Here is a 25,249-nt window from a genome sequence, read left to right on the forward strand (position 1 = left end):
ACCTCCCAGGCCTCTGCCAATCGGGCTTCCATCCAGGACACGGCACGGAGTCAGCCTTGCTAGATCTAAAAATACAAATGGATGAGATCAAAGATAACGGTAATCTAGCACTCCTCCTCTCAGCGGCCTTCGATTTAATCAACCATAACATACTGTGCAAACACCTTGACTCCGCGGCTCACTTCTCAACTAATGCCATAAACTGGATACAGTAATTCTTAACCAATCGCACCATGAGTCTTCTCACCTACTGCTTCAGCATTACCAGCCCCCGTCACCTGAGGATTTCCGCAAGGATCCCGCTTCTCCCCTACACTCTACAATATTTTCACAAAGCCTCTATTCAACCTTCTTGATGACTTACACGAACTACGCTGACGACACCCAAATCCTCATACCCATGACAGGCACTTCTAACCAAGACACGAAATCACTAAATGAAATCTACCAAATGATCCAGCCTTGGATAGCCCAACATGGCCTCTGCCTGAAAGATGAAAAGACAGAACTACTCCTCATTGGCTCACAACACTGCCTAAACAAACTTGACAACGCCTTCAAATCCTTTACGATTAATGGCATCACCATCAATGTCTCTAAGGAAGTAAAAACCTTGGGCCTTTACCTTGATTCTGCTCTTACCCGAACTAGACAAGTCAATGCTACAGCTACGCCAGCGGACTACATATCAAAGCTCATGAACGCTTGTAGACCCTCCCTGGCCTCAGTCAACTGCATCACCTTGGCTAGAGCCATCATCCAGATTAGACTACTGTAATGCACTCTACACTGGTAATAACAGACGAAATATAAAAAAAACTATGGGTGATCCAAAATAATGCTCTAAGAGCAGCGCTCAACATCCCAAAACACAATCATATTAGCTTGGCAAGAAGGAAAGCCCATTGGCTGCCGGTCCACGGTCGAATCCTATTCAAAACACTCTCCCTTACCCACACATGTATATTGAATACAGCCCCAAGCACTTATTCAACAAATTCGCAAAGAACAAATCCAACAGACCTACCTGCGTAGCCTATACGCATTTACTTACCATTCCCAAATACAAATGACAGAAAGCGGGGGGGGGGGGTAACGGCTTCCCAGTGGTAGCTGCTAAACACTGGAACGCACTACCATCTTCGTTAAGATCTGAATCTTCCTTCTGGGTCTTCTGAAAAAGTTTGAAAACCTGGCTATTCACACAAGATCGGCCAAACTAACCTCAACCTTCCTCTTACCACTCTGCATTTTTATGCTTCCCATTACTACTCCGCTATATGCTTCCAGCCGAAATTGAACTGCAAAACTATAACTTTATGTATGTAAGCATTAATATGTGTTGTACTACCAAACTGAACTTTAACTCTTAAGTGATACGTCATTATACTGTATGTTCTTTCAGAAGAAAAACTAGTGCCCAGATGCCTGCGGGTTAGGTGCGCTTTACAAATGTCAAAATAGAATAAACTAAGGTTCAAGTCTCAGATGAATATTTGGACAATTGTAACAGTGATTGAACACCCTGGTCCCTAGTCTTTTTCAACTTACAATATTTAGTCAGTTGAGTAAAACGATACTCCTGCGCTAAGTTCAAATCGCCAGACCCATTTATCTACATTGATATTCCACAAAACAAAATCGTTTTTAACATGTCTGGCCCAAGGAATGCAATCAATCCCATTGCTCCTCCAGATGCTTCTAAGAGAAGCTTTAGACGTATTGACATTTTTTAGAAACAAACGGGCTGGAGCAGTATTAAAAAGATTTTCTATAAATGTTGGGCCTTGATTTCTGAGAAGCAAAATTAGGAGACAATTGGGGAAGACGGACTACTCCTTTTATAAAAATGAATTTTGGGGAGATTATAATAAAGATCAATTTCTATTAAAATGCAATATGTTTTCCCCACACTATGCTACTGATTTGCTTGTGCATCCAGATTCATTTCAGCCTTTCTGCACTTCCAGTGTACTTGCTCTCCTTTTGAAGGAGGGTTTCTATGGAAAAAGGCGCAAGCTTAGTCCATTCTTTTGGGGAGGGGGCTGGGGTCCTGCTATACAAATCTCAGTCTAAGAACCTTTGAATTTGGGCTTGTTGTACCTCCTATGTTTCAATTGTCTTGAGGGCTTTTCACACTGGCAGCCCAATGCTTCAATTCAAAGATGCAGAGAGGTCTGGGTGTCATCTGCAAAGTAACAGTGGAGTAACTTTGCTGAAAATGTTGGGGCGTGGGGGATATAACATCTAAAGGAAAGGGTCCCCTGCCAAAAGAGACAAAATAGTGTGCCATGAAATGTGAGGGTGGAACACTCTTGCCCCACCCATTCTAAAATTACACCCATGATGGTAGAGAACATTCTTGGATGTCTCTGGTCTAGTAAGGGTTTCAAGTAAACGTTGACCATTAGGAGTAATGGATGTGAACCCTGCTGCATGTCACAAGTGATTGATTGCTCTGTGAGATATTCAGACTTCCAAGCTAATGCTTAGTTTGTGTTTTTTTAGAAGGAATGAGGAAGAAAACAATAAGGCCTGATACCTTGACTGACCAGCTGTGAAAGGCTTTGGAGTAGAATATTTGGGTCGACTTTATTGAAGGCAGATGAAAGGTCAGAGTTGTAATCTCATAGATGGGCCTCATTCATCTGCGTGCTTGACTGGGTTGTCCAAGACCAGCATGAGGGCTGATAGTGCAGTTGAGGGCCTGACATCCAGACTGGCATTGGTTCAGTATAGCTTGCCTCTCAATGTGATATTGAAGTTGCAATGTCTACCTTCTCGCCCCTCAAATGTGCTGGCAATCCAAGGGAGAACTGCAGTAGGGTGCAGCAGTTCCTTGGGTCTTTTGAGTCACGTCTGTGGGGTTTTTCCCACAATCCTGTAACTACTGGTGAATGTTTGAAGTACCAATCCACTGTGAAGGGCAGTATTGATAATCTTCTCGTTGGGCTGGAGAGCATGTCCATTTGCCTTTGGTGATGGACCAAAACTATTTTTGCCGGTCTGAATCAGTGTTTGCATTTTGTTGGATTCCAGTCTTTGGTTTTATGTGCAAGTCATCAAAGTATATATGCATCAGAGGAGCCCAAAAGATCGAATGATATCAGCCCAAATAGTGTAGATGAATATTTGGAAAAAAGGCTTGGATGAATACTGAATCCTGCCGAATCTCACAAGTGATGGCTTATCTTATTCATACATGGAAATTGTCACTTTTTGAATACATTCGGTAAAGCAACGACGAGAACCGTTTTTCCGTTCTGTGGGGTAGGTACATTTCGGTCACTTTAGGAACAAATACAAACTTTTTTGGGCTCTTGTAGTTTATACACAGAACTACTTCTGAAACCAATCCAAAAGGTACTTGGCTTGTCCAAAGTCTCTCACTAATAAAGACGATTTAAGTGAAACTACCTTCAAGTGCCTGCCCATAGAGCACTACATTGACTGACTGCTAGTCACGTATAATATTGAATTAAAAACAAGCCTGCTGTCATCAGTGCATATATGGCTCATCCCAAAATAAAAGCATAGGTGGGAGTTAAGGTTCATGAAATACAGAAGGTAGGTTGCAGGGCGAAGTTGTCTTACTATGTAATGTCTTGCTTTTGGCTGTTCGCATATAAAACATTTTGCGTCAACATATGCTTAGACTGTGTGTATGTTTAACAGTCTCTGTTAATGTATGATTCTTATAGATTAGCATTAGACATCTTGATGTCTTACACTCTAGACACTCCAACGCCCAGTGCATTCGATTGAAGTAACCATTTGCCAATTTGTGATCCTAAAGCACTTTTTACCTTTTATGCAAATATAGTTTAACACCTAGCATTGTTATCTTTAAAAATGATAAATACGACTACCATAGTTTAAGTTTGTACGTGGGCCAAAGCTTTATCCTAACTTCAAAAGAGTCTGATCTAAGCATAGAAAAGCAGAGCCCACTATGCTTACCATGTAGATTTTCGTTAGGTGTCCCTTTTTGTGCCGCATATCTATGTGCATGAGGCCTTTTTGCTATATGATCCTGTGCTTAACAAATCTACTCAAAAATAATTTGGACAGGAAAAGGGCCCTTGCACCGCTTATGCGGTCCCTCCTTTGATCTCTAATAAATCTGAGCATAACATTTAACATATGTATAACTCATTGATGCTGATACATTTGCACTCTGACGAATCGCCTGGTTTCGTCACTTCAACCCAGAGGGGAGCCCATCTTTGTGAGACTGGTGAGCTGAGCCCACTATGCAACATTCCCCTTGGGGTGGCTGTAAGTGAGACCTCACAGGGAGTGACGCCCCTCTCTGGGATAAGGATTCCTGCTCCGTCAAGGAACTCCCTAAGAACCTCTCTTGTTACACTTCGGTGTGACCTGTTGGATCAAGCTAATGTTTGTTATTGTACACTTGGCCCCAACATCCAGACTGACAGGAAGTGTTTCACACATACTAAGACAAGGAAGACAGATGAGTGAGTAATAATGATCGTTCCATGCTTGACACCCACTCACTGTGATGAAGAAGAATGGGTGAGCAGAAGAGATTGCCCACACAACAGAGACAAAGGACTTAAAGGTTCCGTTGGGGGGGACCCAGGATTTGAATATAAAAATGGAAGAATGAAGCAAAATGAGTGAAGCCCAGGAAGTTTGAACCTGCTGAAGGCTAGAAGCTGCCGAGGACCATGCGACCAGCTGTAACCTAGAGGCACGGAAGAAGCAGACTACCTGGGATTGGATTCCCAAGGAAATGAGGAGCGAAGAGACTGCGGCGTGCCCTGGAAAAGGTGGATTGGTCAGTTCAATAATAACGCTGATCTAGTTTCCACTGGGGCCCCGCAGGACCATGCAGAAAGAGCGAGAAGAAGTGAGAAGCAGTAGAAACCCGGAATGGCGTACAGGCAAGAGACACAAGGTAATCCTACTCGTCCCAGTGAACTTATTAATATTCAGCAGTGTAACTGCGGGCCACAGCCTACTCGTCCCAGTGAACCTATAAATATTCACCAGAGTGTGAAAAAATACGGGACTCTGTCTACCCATCCCAGTGGAAAGGGCAGAATTCAAAAGACTGAGAAGAAACGAGGCGTGCAGTCTACTTGGCCCAGTGAATGGACTAGAGATATTAATAGCGAGAATATCCCTGAAGGAAAGGAAGAACCTGAAACCGGTCAGTTGTACAGCAAGCCAGAACCAATAATTAAGTCATTCAGTGTACTACCACAACCTTACAGTGGAAGTAAGAGTAATGAACCAAGACAAAGCTGAGAGAAACCATTTTGCTTATAAAGGAATAAGTAATCAGAGGAACATACAGAAGCAAGGACAATAAAAGGAACCATTAAGTCCCACCAAAGTAGGGCTTAATACAATCTTTAAAAGAACAGTGCAATAAATCAAATATTAGGAGGAGAGGAATTTCACCATTAAAATACAAGGAGACGCTGTTCGTGAATTTCCTGTTTGGATGTAATTCTCCCCACTTGTGGGTCTCCCAGCACCTTTTGCTGGACTCTTGAATTTTTATCAGTTCTCCTGAGTGGGAACCCTTTTTCCACACTCACTTAGTCTTTTACTTTACCATTGGGGATCCTTTTTCACTCCTTTTGGTTGTTGCATTTCTGGAGTTATGCTTTCCTCCAACTTTTTAGGCGTCTGCAATTTATTATTGCAGCACACAGTACTTTCTGTACTTTTATTTTCCTTCCTTGTGATAACAGCTGTTGCCAATGTTAGGGAGAATTATTTTCATTTCTGTGCAAATTACCTTTAGAGAACCCCCAGCTCTCTTGCTGGACTTAATGCTTGTGATTGTTTTCCTCCTGAGTGAGTAGGACATTTTTCCCACTCCCTTGTGTTTTTCCTTACTGGGATTTTTGTGTTTTACTGTTTTATGGAGTCTGATAAACTCCATAGATATCTGCTTTTTGTATAGTGACACAAAGCACCTTAGGTGCAGTGCCACTGGAAAGTGCCTTGGACTTTTCTGACTGTTTAAATACATTTTCTAGGGTGAACTACCATTCCCAAGAATAGTAAGATGATCCCTGTCTGTCTTTTCTCTTTTGTGGGACCAGCACACACCACCATATGTGGAGTGCTGGGGGAGGGTTACCTAGTAATTCCTATCCAACTTCTCATGTAACGTTTTCTGTTACAATAACTTACTTTAAATGGCTGGTGGCAGTGGTTTAATTTTACTACCAGTGTGCATCTTTACCGTAGGCTGAACCCTCGGTTGCAGTACAGCACCCATGGGTGTCCATTTTCTCTAAATGTCCCAGTCTTCTTTTTTCGCCATTTTCTGTTGGTTAGTTTCTTCTGGGCTTTTACTCTGTTAGTTGAAACTGGTTTGAGTCCTTTGTGTGTTTTGCCTTTGGCAGGATTCATCCCTGAAGCCCGCCCAGGCTCCAGTGTGTCTGGAAAGGCAGGAAGTGAGGGAGGGTCCCAAAACGTCCCTGTCCATTTTCTCTAGGTGTGCCTGAATGAAACTAGTCCTAATTGGCCAGCTGGCAGTCCTGAAAGGACAGTCACCCTGCTGTGTGATTGACAGCATAGGCTGTGAATGAATGGAAAATCGCAGAAAAAGCAAGGTTTTTGGGACTAGAGGCAGAGTCCACTGGAGAGGAAAATCCAAAGAAGACGAGACGCCAGCAGCACCCTCCTGGACCGCAAAGTGGCTGGTGAAGACCTGCAGCTGTGCTGACCCCTTTTTTCATATCGACTGGGAAGACCCGTATGGGACGACTTCCTCCCTTGGGCTAGTGGGACCAACTAGCTTCAAGACAAGCTTCCATTTGGCGCAACCCCAGACTTGCTGTGCCTCACCAGAGCTGCAGAAGCCCAATGCCAGGGATCCTGTGACCATTGATGAGTGCACCTTCTTGCTAAATCCGAATCTGGCCAGATCTTCATGGGCATCCAGAGGACCCTACCGAGACAGAAAATCTTGATCTAAAGTCCCCTCACCAGAGTCCAGAGAGATATTAGTTCTTCATTGACGCCGAGGAAAAGGTGCCTAATCACAAAAGTGCCGCTGAAACAAAGGAAATCCATAGCTGAGGAGTCCCTCTCCAGAGTACTGCCGCAGGAGCCTGCCAGACGTCCTGCCTTTCGTCACCACGACTAAGGTCCAGGAACAAGGGTCTGCCAAGCTGTAGCAAGGAAGAATCCAGCTGGAACATTTTTCTTCGAATCACAGGTACTGTGTGGCTTGGGGTGTTCACTTTTTAGCCATAAATTGTGCTTCCTATCCTGCAAAGTGCTTTTGTTCCACTGAGTTGATACCAACTCACCTGCACTAGCCTAACCGCTTGTGCTCTCTACAAAGTAGCTCACTTGAGTTAATGTGATTTCTTCTGAACGTACTAACTTTGTCAAGACTTAATCTAAGAAGAGGTGCATCAGAACTATTCACTTGTCCATAGCCCAGAGGATAGCTCAGGGGAAACGTGCTTGCCTTGGAATCAAGGCGACGCTGAGCAACAAAGGTTCAATCCCCGGGTCCGCGCTTAGAAACCTCACTTGAGTTACTGTGATTTCTTCTGAACTAACTTTTTCAAGACTTTATCTAAGAAGAAGTGCATCAGAACTATTGACTTTGTCCATTGGCTTTGGCTGTCCTAGCTCCCTAAAGGCACTCCTTTGAACCTACTGACTTTGGCAATACTTTTTCCCTCATAGGTTATAATTGTGATTACTATCATTGCTGATATAAAAGTTTACCTGCCTCAATTTAGGAGATTTGTATTTGTTTTACAAACTGTTGAAAGTATGTTCTCGGGTTTATTCTAACCTTTCCTTCCTTTACAACCCAATAACTGAATTGGTAACTGAAAATAAGTGCAATACTGACCTTAACTGAAGTCACATCCATGTGCTGGAAAATGTTTTAGCATAAAGCATGTAGCAACTTCTATTGTCCTTTTACAAACTGAATCCAAACTTTGATTGAATGTTACTAGTAGATAATTCTTTTTAAAGAATGCTTTATTTAAACCATGTGTATATTCTTAAGATAAGCTTGGCTGCTCAGTCACTACCAACTTGTGTAGTACAGACCTATATTAAAATGGGTTAACTAATACCAAGCAGTTAAGTCTTGTGTAGTCCTCACCAGTTAGACTGCACATTTCTTACCTAACCAGCAAGGACAGGTGGATCGATTTAGACAAGGCTTGCTTCAGTATAGAAAGAGTTTGCCTCTTGACTTGGGTAATGCTTGTTTTTCTCGTTAGTACAACAACTTCTAGTTTTAAAGAATACTTGTTCTTAATGTTGCAATGTTCACTCTTTAAGGTAGATCTTTAACCTTAAATAACTGCAAGTGCTTGTATTCCCACGGAGATGCTTTCTAACTCCTGCTGGGACTCACAATTGGCCACACACAGCCTTCCTTTTGATGCTGTAAGTACTTGTAACAATTGTAAAAGTCAACGTTCGGCTTTTCGGAATGTTTTATAAAGCGTTTCCTCTTTAATAAGGGATACACAACCACTCTTGCAACGTTAATAGTTCAACAATGGGAAATGAGATGCGTTTCTTCTTACGCAAGTACTATGAATTTTACTAGAAGTATGCTTGTTACATTTCCATTATTAGTAATACTTTCACAACGACAAACAGTTATACTTGCTTCTACTATTACGCCAGCCACTTTAGAGCTGTTAAGTTACCGGCAAGGTTTTCGGCATGAACCTGAACGCTAAGCTTCACTCACCGCTTCCAGAAACACTGCAGTTTAAAGAATTCAAAACATCTTTAAACCTGCGCCAACAGACCCCCTCTACATTAGTGTACAGTTAAAACCAGATTCATTAGTGGTAACTGCCACAAGGAAAAGTGGGTACCCCACTAGCCTCCGCGAAGGCACCCCGAACAAGGAGAGTACGAAATTATACACAATGGACCCAAAGGTTGCAACTTCGTCAGCATACCAGACCCGCACCGCCAATAATACAACCTTGCTAGCAAGTTGTAATTGCCATCTATGGGACAATGAGCAAAAACCACTAGAACCTGTTACCCCACCTTTTAAAATCACGCATTTTAAAGTCTATCTCAGAGGGTAGACAGGTTTATTTATTTAAACTTTTGTAACGTGCCACATGCCCGAGGGCCTCAGGGCGCACATAAAAGACAAACAGAACAGACACATGAGAGAACAGGATACATGAGGGCTTTGAAGTGAAGAATCAGTCAAGTGGGGGATGAACGATTGATCAATCCGAGGACTCAGTCAAGGGGGAGGTTGAAAAGGTGTCTCTTCAACCTCTTGTTAAACTCAGTGGCCATTTCAATTTTCTGAGAGCGTTGGGGAGGGCATTCCAAGCCATGGGCCCTTGTACTTCAAAGCTGCAGCCCGGCCTTTACCAATATAAACCTAGGCTGCACAAGTCTGGATTGATACTTGGATATAAGAGTGCGAGAGGGTACATAAGCCTTTAGGTGGACCCTGAGATATGTTGGGGCTGCATGCTCATACACTTATGAGTAAGTGTAATGCAATGTTTCACAGGGAGCCGATGCAGGTCCCGCCTAGAAGCTGTTTCTATGGGCATGTTTGGATAAGCCAGAGATGGTGCAAACATCTCGATTCTGAGCAATCTGCAAAGCGGATAAATTGGACTTGGAGCATCTGCTCTGGAGGCTGTTACAATAGTCAAAGCAGGAATCGACAAGGGCAGTGGCCAGAACAGACTCAATATTATGCAAAACAAACTACCGGATATGGTAGAGCAGCTTGTTGATCAGACCACAGGAGGATCGTATCTGGGAGGCATGCTTGTTCATTGTCAATTCGGCGTCCAATGTGACACTGAGGGTCTTCACCTTCTTGGCCACTGTGATATTATCAGAAATGCTGAAATTGTTGTACTCCAGAGGCAAGGTTTTAAGTTTAGGGCCAGAGGCCACAATCAGTAATTCAGTCTTTTTGGTGTTAAGGGCCAAGAAGCGGGCTCTTATTCCAGTCGTGGATAGCAGAATAGATGGTATTGAGGTTCAGTAAGGTTCAGTGAGTCCTGTGCATACAGGCCAGAGAGCTTCATGACGACTGGAGTGTCATCGACGTAATTAGTATAGAGGACACCAAGGCCGTCTAGGAGTCTCAAGAAAGGAATAATATAAACTTTAACAGAGGGCGAGAAACAAGACCCCCTGAGGGATCCCACATGTAATGGGTTCTGATGTGGAGCAGGCATCGCTGGTGGCCACTCTGGCTTTATGAGTGCCAAGAAAAGAGGCAACCCATTGTGAAGCTGTATCCTCAAAAATAACTTCGACGCAGCAGACTATGCTGGCCGTATCCTTGCATTGGGAACAATCTTAACGCCATGCATGGCTATGGCGATTGGGCTTCAAATTAGAAACGCAGGCTACCGTGTTAAACGTGCCCATTGAGACCAATGTCCTATTCGGGAAAGCTGGCAATGACTATCTAAAAAGAGCTAAGGAAAAACACGAGACACTAAAATCATTGGGTCAAATCACCAACAAACCCTTTATACAACGGGGGTGGGTGTTTAATACACGCCCCTTCTTTTGCCAGCAAGGACAAAGCTACAGCCAGGGGACTGTCCTCTACCTGGGGTATTTCACATGGCCAGTCCACCCCTTATCAATCACATTTTTAAAGGGGCTACAAAAGGGCTAGAGGCAGAGCCTCCACTACTTAGAGGCTCCTCCGCCATTAAACAATGATGTCCCAGTACAGGTTCCCTCCCATGCCACTTCAGTTGGAGGTCACATTTGCCAGTTCACCCACACATTGGCGGGGGATCACAACCAATCAGTGGGATCCATCCATCTACAGTGGCAGGAGGTGAGGGGTGGATACTCTGAGTTTTTAGAAAATCCCCAGCCTCATGCGCCAAGACACTGGAAGATGTCTCCACAACATCAGAGTATACTTCTAGAAGAAATCAAGTTGCTTCTTCAGAAAGGCGAAATAGAGCTGGTTCCAGCTCACCAGGTAAACAAGGGTATCTATTCAGTGAACTTCTTGGTACCAAAGAAGGATTTAACTATGCGCCATGTGTTAGACCTGTGTCCACCCAACACGTATGTGAAACCACAAGCATTTTGAATGTCTACTGTTGGATATATTTTGGGGTTATATCTATTACTTAGTGGTATTTTTTTATTATGGTGGTATTTGGTGGTATTTTATAATCCTTGGCAATATATTGTGGTAACCTGTTGGGGTATTTTTATAGTGGGGAGACTGATTTCAGAATACTACCTAATCATTATTTTCACCAGGGTCACTAACAACAAACAAAATACTGGACTTGATACACTCTGGATAGATGGCTCATGCCCTTCTGTGGGACCTTATGTACAATACCAGACTACGCCCTTTTGGCTGAGTTTCAACAATTGTAAAGCATGCAATTGAAATACTGCACATTCATCCAATCTCTCTAAATAAACAGTTCACAGCAGCTACTTTACTTTGAGGTATTTTTTTACCGCACCTCTGTATCCTTATGCATGTAAAATAAAAGGGACTGAATGCAGAATAAATATGAGACTAGATTACTTTTGACTGTTTTTCTTTTATCGTAAAATAGAAATCCACAAATTACACAGTGACACTTATGCCCACATTGTACTTTGTGTAAGTAAATGTCTTCTTGCAATAGCTTTCAGCGCTTTATCTGTGCAAAGCCCTGCCAGCTGTCCCTGGCCTCGTGAAACATGGCAAGAGAAATACATTTAAAAATAAAACACAGTAAGACTTTGAGAAATACAAACACACTATTACATTCACGTTACAAATAGAATCCCCAATACAGCACCTAAAATGAAGTGAACTACTTAACCTAAGCTACCTCTTATCATTCACATCACCAGCCGCTCACTTAACCTCATATTTTGCTAGATTTGTTGTCAGTATTTCCGGCTCAATTTGGCAGGGAAATCTTCCCCAGTCTTTCTGCCTGCCTTGCACAGGGTCAACCCAGATAAAGACAGCCTCAGCATCATTCAGCTTGCCAACACTGAACTCGGTCTGCCCAGCCAGCACTCTGCTCCTTCTCACAGTGACCGAAGAGGAACTGCCTCCTACTCTGTCTCAAAACCCTTTTTAACAAACCCCTTTGTCAATCTAGAAAGACACTTCCGCTTGACAAGATCATCCCACTAAGAATCACGTGATCTGCCTCGGTGTGTTTTCCTCATTGTACTAACTGCATTGCTGTAGAAAAAATGAAACCTTTTAGTCTTGCGCTTCCTGCTTCAAAACAAAGCTATGTTTCAGCAGAATGGAACTTCTAATTTTTCAGCTTACCACACAGCGCAAAAAATCCAGCCTGCACGTCTAAAGTCCATTTGTCTTCACGTTTTCAGAGCATCATGCATTTTCATCAGTCTACAGTCAGCTTATTTCGTGAACTAAGTTGCACTAAATGTTATTATGGGAATCTGTTACATGTTAACTGCCGTTGGGTTAATTAGTATGTTAATTTATGTAAGATTTATATTTAGTGCAGCTCAGTTCATTGAAACAGCATTATGGATCAAAATGTAATTTCAGTCGTGTGCTCTGCGCATTGGCATCTATTTAATTCTGCCCGAGACTCACTATTTTGAGTCCAGTAATAGTTTCACAACCTAGGCTGCAGTTGAAGTTCAAACCCAGTCTAAAATATGAATGCTAAAATAATGAGTAACTGTTAAAATGTAGAGTCATAATGTTGGAATTAGAACCATACTCCTACACTACCTCCTTTTTTTTCCTGCTGGGATATAACCCGGAATCACTGCAGGAAAAACAAACACCTATGTTCTAAAACACATATCCTTCTCCCAATTGGATCTTCTCGTATCAGTCAAAAATAAATAACATGCAAATAGCAAAATTCATACACGAGGAACATTATGTATACATGTCTAGTCTTGATCAAAAGAAAGCAACACAATCTTTAAGAAAGAATAAACAAAAATCGTTCACAGCTTACTAGGTAAACAAGGGTATCTCTTCAGTGAACTTCCTGGTACCAAAGAAGGATTTAACAATGCGCCCTGTGTTAGACCTGTGTCCAGCCAACACGTATGTGAAACCACAAACATTTTGCATGTCTACACTACGAGAAGTAATTCCACTCCTAAAAGAAGGGGATTACATGGTAACTTTGGAAATTAAAGATGCATACTTTCATACTTTTACTGCCAGCACACAGAAAACACCTACCTTTTCAACTAGGAAATACACACTACCAATTCAAAGTACTACCCATCAGCATTTCATCAGCACTAAGGGTTTTCACCATGGGTCCACACTTTGAACCAATGCACAAAGCCAGTCTTAAACATTTACTTGCAAGACGGCCTTTCTTGTGGCCATCACTTCTATAAAATGAGTCGGTGAATGTCAAGGCTGCCATGTGTTAATATCCCCACAAAAATATCGCCATACAAAAATATCGCCATATTTCCGTGGTGATATTAAGGCATGGAACCTGCGGGGGACACCCCCTCAACCCCTGCTCCCAAAAACCACAAAAATTATCCCCTTCAAAAATATCTCCTATGGTCGTTCCAGACTACCATATATATATATTTGACTTCCACAATTGAGGGTTCCCTGGTCTAGGCGCAGTTGTTGGACCTCAGTCCACCCATTACAGGTTGCGCAGCCAGGAACCTTAGGTACTTTAACCCACACAGGTTCTTCTGCTTTTGCTCTTCTGTGGATGTTCGCACTCACTTGGCTTCTTTTTGTCAGCCTCGTGGCTTTGCCACACAGTCACACAACTTGGGCCAATCCTTGTCCTTGCCACACTGTATTCAATTACAAGAGCTAGCTTGGTGGTTATTTCACTCCTTTACCACCTTGAAGTCATGCTCTCTCGCAATCTTCCACTCTAGCTTTTTTGCCGCTTACTTGGCTTTCACAAAACAATGTTTGCAATTCATATACATTTCTCACTTGCTGTAGCTTTACTCATAAAGGTTTAATTCGGTGCGGTATTCAATATTTGTTTTGCTGTTTACGTTTCACCCAACCTATGGCCTGTGGTTCATTTCATCAGTTTCATGCTGTTTCACTTGTTAGGCGCTTGCCTTGCTTTCCCCACAGTCCCCAGAAGTGACCCAGGTTCGAGTGACTTTCTTCCTTCACTCACCAGTCCTTGGCATTCCCTCTGTGCAGCTGCACGGCCTGCTTTCAGTGCCGATCGCTGGCCTTGCTTTGCTCGCAAGCTCTGCTCGCTTTCCTGTTGCTCCTCGGTCCTCAACATCCGCTCCACTCTGCTTCCGCAGACGCTTGTAGCTGCCTTTCTTCCATTCTTTCGTTTGCGGCTGCGTTTTTCCAACCACGCAGGCTCCCAAAGTTGAAGTTTGCTTATGGCCCGCCTGCTCCGGGGCACCACATGTCCTTTGGGTCGTCTGCCGGCGTCCTGGCCTCGCTGCAGGACCCCACCACGGCTGCCTCCTCACAGACTGGACTCCCTGCACTCTCCCACACAGGCCCCCCTGTTGGTCTGTGTGTTGTTGGTTTCCTCTTCTCTTATGCACCTGCAACCATTTGACAGGTTGCAGGTGTGAATCTCCAATTTAAATTGCATGACTACAATGGGAGGGACATGCCTGACCTTTTACAGTACTCTGCAGGCATCTTCCTCGTCTCAGTGGTAGAGTGGTGAAATGAACTATCCTAGTCGCCTCTTCCTCGTCCCAGTACTGTAGTAGGTTGAATGAGGGATGTTAAAATGGATTTCTAAACTCTGTCCTGGAGGCGCAGAGGTTCAGAAGGCCAGCCTAGTTTCTTGGAACAGGGTAACCTCTGGACAAGCCAGACCAATCGGGGTAGCGATCGCGGCGGTCAAGACTAGGTCTCAAGAGGGGTGAGGGTGACTGAAAGCCCACAATGAGCACACAAAGCAAGGACACTTACAAATTACTCCAAACAGGTGTTATATTAAAAATATATACACATTTATTACAAGGCCTTTGTAACATTGACCGTAGCGAGAAATCGCAATAAAACTCCAGTAAACCAACACATACCAAACCAATACAATATATATACAAATACAACCGAGTCTAACGAGTTAGACGCACGAAATGTGTAGACCACCTAGATGGGGAGGGAAACAGGCAGTGCGAATAATAATTAGACCCAGTCCGCCTTCAGAGGCACCTAACTAAAAGGAAGTCCAAGCCCTACGAAGAGTGGAGCCTTGTGCTCTAAAGTACCTGCACACGCTGGTGCCAACGGGCAAAAAGGGGAGTCTCTTCGAGGGAATCAGGCAGTTTAGTTCGGTGAACAAATGAAGATGAACAGAGCTCCGCAACTCAAGCGCAGCCTCCACTGGGGGCAGAAGCAGTGCGCGAGTACGGAAAGGCGTGCTGTTAGACACAGCGGGGAAAAGCTATGGGCTCCTGCAGGAGGGCGACCAGTTCCTAGCGATGCTACTCACCGGTCCCCGATGCAAGCAGACCCAGGCTTCTCCGCGTCAGTTTCAGTGCTGGCAGGTTCAGATAGGAGCAGGGGACGTCTCGTCGTCGTGTAGATTCCGCAGCAGCAGAAGTTGAGTTGAGGACGTCCCAAACGCAGTGAACCCGCACAGTTTGTTACCACAGCAGGGCAACGGAGCGGCCGTATGTATTCCAGCCAAATGTACACTCCTCACGTCCGACCTGGGAATGCCAAGTGTACGAATCGTGTGAGAGTGACAAGGACTCGTAATACAACACAACCTGATGGCGGTTACAGAGCAAGACGCCTGGGTAGGCTGGTCAGTCTCCTGGATGGCCCAGAGACACTTCCGAAGGCTTACGTGCAGGAGATGGTGAAGATGCCGAGAATAGTTGTTCCCACTATTCCAAGGGTCGAAGTACCAGTACAGGCCTTCTCGTTCGATCCGAGGTAGAAAGGGTTTCACAAAGCGACAGCAGTGCAGAGGAGCAGTCCTTCAGCGGGTCACCAGCGATTCCTCGGTTCAGCCTCGTGGTTGCAGGATACTTGGCTCCTGTATTCCTTTGTTTGTGAGAACTCAGGAGATCGACCTGGTAGTGGCGTTTCCAGCCCCCTCTTATCCACGGTTCCCTTCGCACCAAAACGGAGGGGACCCAATGGGAGATCCGCTCATAAAACGCTCACACCATCTGTGGACCTCATCACGGACCACGGGGTCCCAGGCTTTCACACCACCCTAGACTCTCTGGCGCCCAGGATGTGTATTGGGATCAGACATCCCAGCCCCCATCCTGGAGGCACACACAGGCCTGTAGAAGCCCGCAAAAGCATCTGTGTTTCGCGGGAAAGTACATGCCCAAATAAGGAAGAAGGAAGAAGACTAGAGACCCAAGAGAGCAGTAACTTAGCTTACAGTGCCCTCTTGTGCCATGTTGCACGAAAGCTGCAGCCTGATAAAGAAACTACGGAAAACAGCGTTTCCCGGTACTGACTGTCTTAAGGGCATGTCATTTTCCCCGTAAGAATGGAGCGAAAGCCCAGAGGAGTGCGGCAGAAGGCTGCACTTCTCTGGCAAAGTCTAGATCATGGTGAAAACCATTAGGGGTTGCCACATGGAAGGAAAATTAGCCACAATTAAGAAATCTTTCCTAACAAGGGACAATAATGGGAGACGTTTTACAATGGCCCATAAAGGCCCGGGGAGGGTTAGGTTGGTTCTCATAAGGGAAAGAGGGATACCATGTCTCTGTATTCAGGGATTTCTGGGATTTGAAGTCCAATTGAAAAACGTAGGGTTCTTTTGAGTTTCTGGCTTACGTTTCCTGAATATTTTAGGGATATTCCTGGTTTGGATTCTCCTCCCATGTGATCCGCCCCCACCGCGTCAACCCCAGGGTCTGGATCAGGTGGTGTCTGGCAGGCTCTGGCCCCATGAGAAAAGTCCTCAACCAGGGATTTTGGGAGAATCAAAGCTGATTGTTCACAAAGGACAAAGTACTTTAAATCCATCCTGATTTTCACCTAAATTCCATGTTACCCAATCCATTGAACGTCCAGCTTTTTTCCAACAAATTTCAGCAGAAAAGAATCTCCAAACCCTACACGTAAGGAGAGCAGTAATGTACTACCTAAAAAAGAGTAAACCGCTAAGGAAAACAGATCAACTGTTTGTTTCCATAGCAACTGGTAGAGAAGGATATTATGTTTTGAAAACGCTAGCGCATATCTGCTTTGCTACTCACTTAAAAAGAAAAAGTCTTTACCTTTCATACAAAGAGCCCACTGTACTCGAGGCAAAGGGGCTACTTTAGCATTAATTGCAAATGTACCCTAAGATGATATTTGAAAAGTGGCTACTTGGAGTTTTATTCAGTTTTACCCAGCGTTGCTGCTTAAACACACTCTAAAGCAGATTCACAGGTGGGGCAAGTGGTGTTAAAACATCTGTCTGCCGCTGTACCTTCACACAACCCACCACCTTCTCCAGGCTTCTCTAATATATGCTTGGCATGTGATCTAAGCACATCCACAAGCGTCATAAGGCATACATTACTTACTGTAATCGTATTTCGGATGCTTGTATCTGCTTAGAATCACATGCTCCCACCCTTCCTTCACTCATGGAGCTGATAGTGCACAGATGTTTTTCTCACATCACATTTATCTTTGTCTTGCTTTTCTCCCCCCTCCCCAATCCCTTCTATGCAATGGTATTACCACCAGGTGTGATCTATGTAACTGGGAAGGGTCTGCCTAGGCCTTTCACTGTTTTATAAATACACTGTGTTCTATTGTGTCATGGAGAACCAAAAGTACTTATTTGAACTGATAGTAGGTATATGTGTAATTATAAATGGTGTATTTTTTGTATACCTGCCAGTATCCACAAGGCTTATTTCCTTCCATATATGACTCCTGACTGCTATGCCTAAGCTACCAATGAAGAGGGTTTGATGTTTATTCCGGTTGGAAACATGTGTACTGTTAGACTGGATAGTACTCGCTAGTGGGCAGTCTTTCGATCTGTGCACATTTTGAGTGTTCACAGTAATGCATCGATCTCCGTTTGGCAACTGCCCTTAGAAGCCTAGGAAAGGGTGCAAGTGTATAGTGCAAACTGAAATGTAGCTTCAAAGGAGGCACCTAATAGTGCTTCCTATATCGAGATGAACCACCTTGATGGAAAGAACTATTTTAAGGTCGGGGTCCCCGTTTTTTACAATAGCCTTGCACAAGAAATTCTTATCTGCAGCAGTTTTTGCCATTTAGAAAAAACAATGAAAAAATAAATACAGGGCTAGCATCGGCATTTCACCTTCATGCCATGTGCACTCCTATATCTGTAATTGTCTTCAGCACTTAAAGTTTTTTGTGATTCTTTTTTTTTCCACATTGAGGTTTTAAATTTAAAAATAAATGTCTTTCATTTAATATCAGCATGACATTTACCGGTAGATGGTAGTGATGATGGGCCCTTTGACTTTTTACACAAAAATACATTCTACAGTTAACTTTTTACAAACCAGCATAAAAGTATCAAGAATGGAGAAAAGAAGAAAAACAAAATAAACAATAACAGAAAACCTTATGTAAAAATATAGGAAGTACTAACTCCACCTAAGCAATGACATTCCTTTCCTTAGAATAAAATGTAAGAGTAATCCCAAAACATCAGAAAGGAAAAGAATAAGACAAATATCCAAAAGAAAAAGGAAAAAAACAATATGGCTCAATTCCACCTCAACAAGGGGGGTCCTGGGAGTCCCTCTACCAGACATTAGTCCTGGTTACGAGCGACTTACCCAGAGTCTTTAGCCCACTATCTTTCACAGAGAAGAAATATCCCAAACATATCAGCCTTTGTCCTGCCCTGGGGCAGTCCAGCACCGAAATGCTAGGCAATTCTCCTCTGAACAAGAGTACCAACAGCAACCCCAGACACGTTTTCCGGTTTGGTTGGACCTAATCAGTAGGGTGGAGCTGTGCCTCTCTAAGAATGGTGAGCAAGGGGTCCACGCCTGGATTCCCCTAGTAACAGAATAAGACAAATATCCAAAAGAAAAAGGGAAAAAAACAATAATATGGCTCAATTCCGCCTCATCCCAAAACGCATGTAAATATCTAAATATCTGAGATCTTATGAAAACAAAGATTCCCAATTACTTCCAGTTCTTTTAAAAGACATGTTACTTCATGAGTAAGAACATTTTCATGGCCCTGCGACAGTCTTTGCCAAAACAGTTTTGAGTTCAAAGTTTTCGGGTCATGAACAAATCTTCGAAATCTTTTCAGTCTGAAGGGCCACGTCCCCATATATTGTCAATAAATGGACGACAGTTTGCTTTACACCATCTTCACATTTGTCACAAAAAAGAGGGACGTCCAAAGTCAGGGAAGGGGGTATTCCGGGTGCACTGGAATTAGCAAATCTGTTCGAGATCCTAACCTCTTGTGAGGACCTGGACTGACAGATGCATGAGTTGGGTGGGCCCCAAGTCCGAGAATGTGCCTGTTAGAACAACAGAACGTTCAGAGTAGTCCTGATGGAGACTTGGTAGTTACAATGGGGGAGTTTCGGCTACTCTCATGGAATATTGCAGGCTCATTGGGAAAATTGAGTAATGGCCCCACTCCAAGGGAATGAGATAGTACTCTTGCAGGAAAGATGGGCATTGGATACCCCACATCTTGATGGGTTTGTTTCCTTTGGAATCCCAGCGAAAAAGAAGGCGCAAGGTAGATGTTATGGGGGTCTGTGCACTAAGATTAAAACCTCCTTAGACTGTGGAATTAGGGTGGTAGACACAGGGTTGGACTTCCTGCATGTAGTAGTTTTATCCACAGCCAAGGGGAATTCGATCTGTGTCATAAACTTCTATAATAGCCCACATACTTCAGAGGCAGATAGACTGTCCAAAGTGAAGGGGTTTATGGAGGATCAACTGTTTGTGGGCATACGAAAAAATGACTATTATATCTGGGGATGTGATTTTAACATGAAAATGGGGATGGGAATGGACAAGGATGTATTGGATCCCCTAGAGGATAGGTCTGTGAATATTCCGACCCCACGTATGATAGACGAGAGAGTGTGCCCAAAGGGCCTGCATTTATGGCTATTGGAATGGGGGTTGCGTACAGTTAATAGCCGTTTAGCCCCGAATATTCCGGGTAAGTTGACCTTTAATAACCATATGGGTTTGTCAACTATTGAATATTTTTGTATTTGGGTTGACTTATGGGAACGCGTCACAAGTTTTGAGGTAATGCCCAATGTGAATAGTGATCATCACCCTATCCGTCTGTCTTTTGTGGGACTGTTGGGGGCAAAGGCCTCACGGGAGGTGGCACCGTGCCCCATAGAAGGGGTGATTCAAGGATCAAGGAGAATCAAATGGGGGACCATTGCAGAGGAGAAATTGCCCTACGAATCTATTAGGGAGAATGCAACCCTAATAGAGGATATTCTGGGGGACATCCTATCTGCAAAACTGGTTGTTAATAAATTTGTAGAACTAGATAGGGCATTAACAACCAAGTTTACGAAAGTCTTTAAGGCAAAGGGGAGTTCCTCTCGGAAGGGCTGGTTTGACGGGGCATGTAAGGTAGCCAAGCAAATGTTATTAGAAATCCTTAAGGACCCGGCATCCAGTAGAACAGCACTGATCCAGGCTAGAGCCAGGTTTAAGGGTGAACTCAACCGGAGGAAAAAGGAGATTGAAGGGTTGGCTTGGGAAGGTTTTCTGGATGCTGCTGAAAGAAGAGATCCGAAGGCTTTCTGGGAGTTTGTGAAAGGGGGCCCAAATGGGAATGCCCAAAGTATGGGGAGTGGGACACAGGTGGAGGAGGGAGCCTGGATAGAGCATTTTGGAAATCTTTTTGGGGTCACCGTAAATGAGGGGCCGGTAGAAATAACGACCTCCTCCCCTATATTTGCAGTGGAGGAGCTTAGGAGGGCAATATTTCAACAGGCCCATAACCGGGCACCAGGTCCGGATATTATTCCTGCGGATATGTAACAGGACCCTATGGATTTGTGGGCACCTCTCCTAACAGTATTTAATGCTTGTATGAAAACCGGCAATTACCCCAGCTCTTGGAAAAGGGCAATAATTTTCCGCATTTTTAAAAAGGGGGATCTGGCGGACCCCGGGGCGTACAGGCCGATATCACTGTTAGATTCATCCTTCAAAATATTTGGTAGAGTGCTGCTGGCCCGCATTGAAGCCTGGCTGTCGGAACATCACATTCTGTCTGATATTCAGTTTGGGTTTCGGCTAGGGGTAGGGACCATGGAACAGAGTCTGAATTTGTACCCATTAGTTGCCAACTCCAGTCTTTTGTAAGGGTGAGCCGGTGTATTTGTCCTTTATGGACCTGAGCACTGCCTTTGACAAGGTAGACGGGGCAAAGCTCTGGGCAGTGATGGGGTCGTTGGGGTGTCCGGGTGATATCCTTAGGGTGTTGGTGGATATTCACTCTGACAATGAAGCCTGCGTGCGCAGTGGTCCGGGTGGTCACTGCACGGCCTGCTTTAGTGTCGGGTGTGGTGAGCGGCAGGGGTGTGTTGGCCCCCATATGCTTCTGTCTGTATATAAATGGTCTCTCTGGATTGCTCATGAACATTTTTGACGACCTCTTAGTTGTGGGGGGTAAGGGCTTTTCCTGTTCTTGCATTTGCAGATGACACTGCTAGAACACAGAGAGCTCTTCAGACCTTGATAAACGCATACACAACATTCATGTGCGAACTGGGTCTAAAAATTAACACCAAGAAATCTGCTGTGATGGCATGTGTGGGCAGGAAACGGCCTGCGGCGATGAGACCAATGTTATGTGAGGGAGAGGTGATACCTAGGGTTAAGGTATTTGATTACCTAGGGATAAGCTTCTCTGAAACTTTGTCCGGAAAGGCACACTTGGTTAAACAATCAACAAAAATGAGTCAGCAAATCGGGGGAATCTCACGCTTTTTGTCACGTTGTGAAGGTGAACCCTTAGAAGTGATAACTAAAATCTATAATACCCAAATAATGGCAGTTACTATGTATGGGGCCCCAATTTGGGGCTTCCAGAGGGCTACGGAAGTGCAAATTAAAGAGAACCAATTTATCAGAAGACTGCTAGGTCTTCCAAACTCGGCTGCAAGTATTGCGATCCACCATGAATTGGGACTAGAGTTTTGGGAAGACCTGTGGGCATTGGCCCCAATTTTGTTTTGGATTCGGCTGTGGACAAATGAATTCGCTTCCCTTTGCCATTTTATTATTCGCTCTGTATTGGGAAAGGGGGAATGGCGCAAAATTCCTTGGTTGTACTACATCTCTAAAGCCCTTGAGGAGGTTAATTTAGGAATACTATTCCCACCTGATATGTTAATAAGAGAGGCGGAAGGGAAAAGTTATAAAATGGTGGTGATGGAGGCTGTCGCAAGGAAAAGAATGCTATTAAAATATGGCACTAATTCCGGCAGAGATCCGTAGCTATAAGGCAGCTATCATCTATCTCTTGAGTGCAGATACCATTTTTACCGCCTGGGCACTGCTCTCTTTTCTCAAAAGAGGGATGTATTTTAGAAAGAGGATGATTAGATTACAGGGAGGTGGAATGTCATAAGTTTTAAAACTTGGCAGTGGTTTTTAAGGTTTTAACATGGGAAGTTATACTACTGTATTTTTATGGATTTCTGAAACTGTATAATGTGGAAATGTGTTGTGTTTTGTATATGCATTTGTATGTTTAATGGATATTTTTATCCGAATAAACTTTTTTGACTGACTGACTGACAAACATTAGATGGGATGAGCGAACCAAATTTAGCATAAATCTCAAGAAATCAGATCTGCCCCTTGGATTTGATGATTTCTTCAGAAACTCCGGAAGAGAGCGAATTGGTAGATCTCATTTTAGCTGCAATTCTAATCCAGTCCAGATGATGGGCCCTACTCTTGGCTGCTGATTTACTAGCATACTTAATTAACTTAATAAATGCGTTGTAAAGAAAAGTGCACATGCCATTTTCTATCTGATCTACTTACTGTAAGCCAAAAGACTGCTTTCATCAGTATGCAGCCTCTCCCAGGATTAAAAAAGATATTTGATTTGTGTCATGTCTTGTTTCAAACTTTGGTTTGGTATCCTGAGGACCTAGATTCCAAAGTCGAAATGATCCCGAAGGACACATGTATTAGGGCTCACCAATATCCATATGTATATGGCTTTCTGTCGCTTTTCCAGAGGTACAAAGGAAACAAGTATTTTTGGTGCTGTTTAGGTCTTCGAATCCTAGAACTGCAGATGGATTGTTTTAATGTTTTTATTGGAATTTCAATGAAGCATTCCTGGCTCGGAACCAACACGGTAAGGAAGAAGTAATTTAAGAAATGTGCTAAGGGATTGTTTATGTCCACGGATCCTGCTACATAATCTGGCCATGTTTTTCACAATTGACATGAATACCCTGGAAAAGACCAGAAAGCTACATTTCCATGTATGTTTATTTCAATGTTCCCATCCCTTCTAACTGAGGCTCATTAGAGAGAAGAGTTCTGATGCACGTCACAATAAGTGAGTTTTCTTTGCTATGCCAAATATCTAATCTCCCGTTGTTGCTGTACGTACATATTTCGCAATGCACATGAAACAGGTGCTTTAAAGTTATTTTACATTTGTTTGCTTGGTTTTGAAATAACCTTTTTGTTTCCCGCCCCTGATCATTCTTCCCTTCACAGGGCACGGTCCCATTCATGTAAATGATGGTGTGTGGTAATAAGGTGCATGCTTTTCATCTAGTTGCGCTCTATATCAAGCTTTCTTTGGGGAAAGGGTCTATCAAAGTAACTGGCCTAGTGATCTTTATTCATATGGAACTGCAGTCATTAAAATTGCACATAATATGAAAAGTTGTACCCCATCCAAGCTCCACTCGCCACAGTAAAGATGATACATTTTGTTAAATGTATTTTGTGCTGGCAGGTTGTCCGGATGTGTAGGAGCCCAGGTGGTTCTTTTAAATTGATTATTCTGAAGACTTTAACCTCAAGTGGAAATCCCTGAAATATTGTCAGATTGCAAGGTGTAAAGTAGGAGTACAGAAATGTGCCAATGCCCAGATATATTAATCTGCATCCAGCACCTTTCTGTCGGCATGGTTTGATTTGGTCATTATCAATTTTCTTTGCTAACCTTTCATTTGCTAATTGTTCACTCGTAACACATTATCTGCCACGTTTGTTATGATTGTGACCATCACAGTTCTAGTTTATCCAGTGACCATATGTCTCATGGATCACTTTTTAATAGATATTCCTTGTCTGCAGCTCTACCTCTGTAACCTCCCCATCTATAGACCTGGCATTGTCTGTACCCTTCATTCTATGGTGGATGCCTCTAGTCGGCCTCCTCCATTGCACCCTCCCATCCCTGTGAAGTTGTCCGCTCGTCTCAGCTCTCTTGTTGGCTCTGGGTCTCAGAGCAGAGGCTAGAGTTCTCCTTTCGTCCCTGGATTTGGAGCCTGTTTGCAGGCTCCAGGCCCACCATGTCCTAAACGGTTTATAGTCATAATCCCGAATTTTTTTTGACGTTTTTTGTTCGAAATTTGTTCGAAATGGGGGGGTTCCCCCCAACCCCCCCTTTTTTTTTTTTTTTTTTTTTTTTTTGTTTTTACTTATTTTAATTATATAACTAGAGCCAAAAAAATATATATGAAAATTCGATATTTTTTTTCGGCCTTTTTTATTCGAGATTTTTTTTTTTCGGGATTATGACTGACCACCGTCCTAAACGTGGTCATGCCTCCAGGTCTGGTTTGCTGCGCTTGGCCTCCTTTTCTTTGTCTGGCAGGTGGCGTCTCCCTCGGGCCTCCACCTCCTTCCTTGCTGGCTCCGCTGGTCTGAACGGCTGTGCCCCTTGCTGACGTGTTCACGTCTGAGTCTTGCCTCAGCATTGGGTTTCTCTTCTACCATTCAAGTGTTGTTCCTTTAATTCTTGCTCCTGTAATGAGAAGGGGCTGTTGTTCATTATAAAATGTCAAGCCGGAATAAAGTTCAGCATCATCTTTAGTCAAACACACAGATGTATTGTCCTCTTTTCTTACTCTGCATAAATGCAGAGTACACTGGGTATAGGGTGTTCCCCATGGGAATCTGAGTCATTGTTCCCTGAAGGGGAGTCACTCCCAGTGAGGTCCTGCTTGCTCAAATCCCTGGGGAGGGTTTTGCAGAGCGGGCTCCCCTCCCTATCCTCAAATGGGTTGGCTCATCCTGGGGAAGAAGAGACAAATTCTCCAGATTCGTCATAGCATTCAGTGACATAGCTGGA

General features: G+C 43.7%; 1 protein-coding gene across 2 annotated transcripts in view; it reads left to right on the forward strand.

The window, feature by feature from the left end:
* ACOT9 (acyl-CoA thioesterase 9) overlaps positions 1–25,249 on the forward strand; it is an 872,728-nt gene that overhangs the window by 147,160 nt on the left and 700,319 nt on the right. Inside the window, exon 3 of one of the 2 annotated variants that reach the window (XM_069639308.1) lies at positions 23,662–23,688. The exons of the other annotated variant lie outside the window; for it this stretch is intronic. Within the exon in view, the coding sequence (XP_069495409.1) occupies positions 23,662–23,688 (27 nt within the window). The remainder of the gene's footprint in view (positions 1–23,661; positions 23,689–25,249) is intronic. 2 annotated transcript variants of the gene reach the window in all.

Source organism: Ambystoma mexicanum, chromosome 7q (genome assembly GCF_040938575.1).
Source record: "Ambystoma mexicanum isolate Mex_15411 chromosome 7q, UKY_AmexF1_1, whole genome shotgun sequence".
NCBI classification, from domain to species: Eukaryota; Metazoa; Chordata; class Amphibia; order Caudata; family Ambystomatidae; genus Ambystoma; species Ambystoma mexicanum.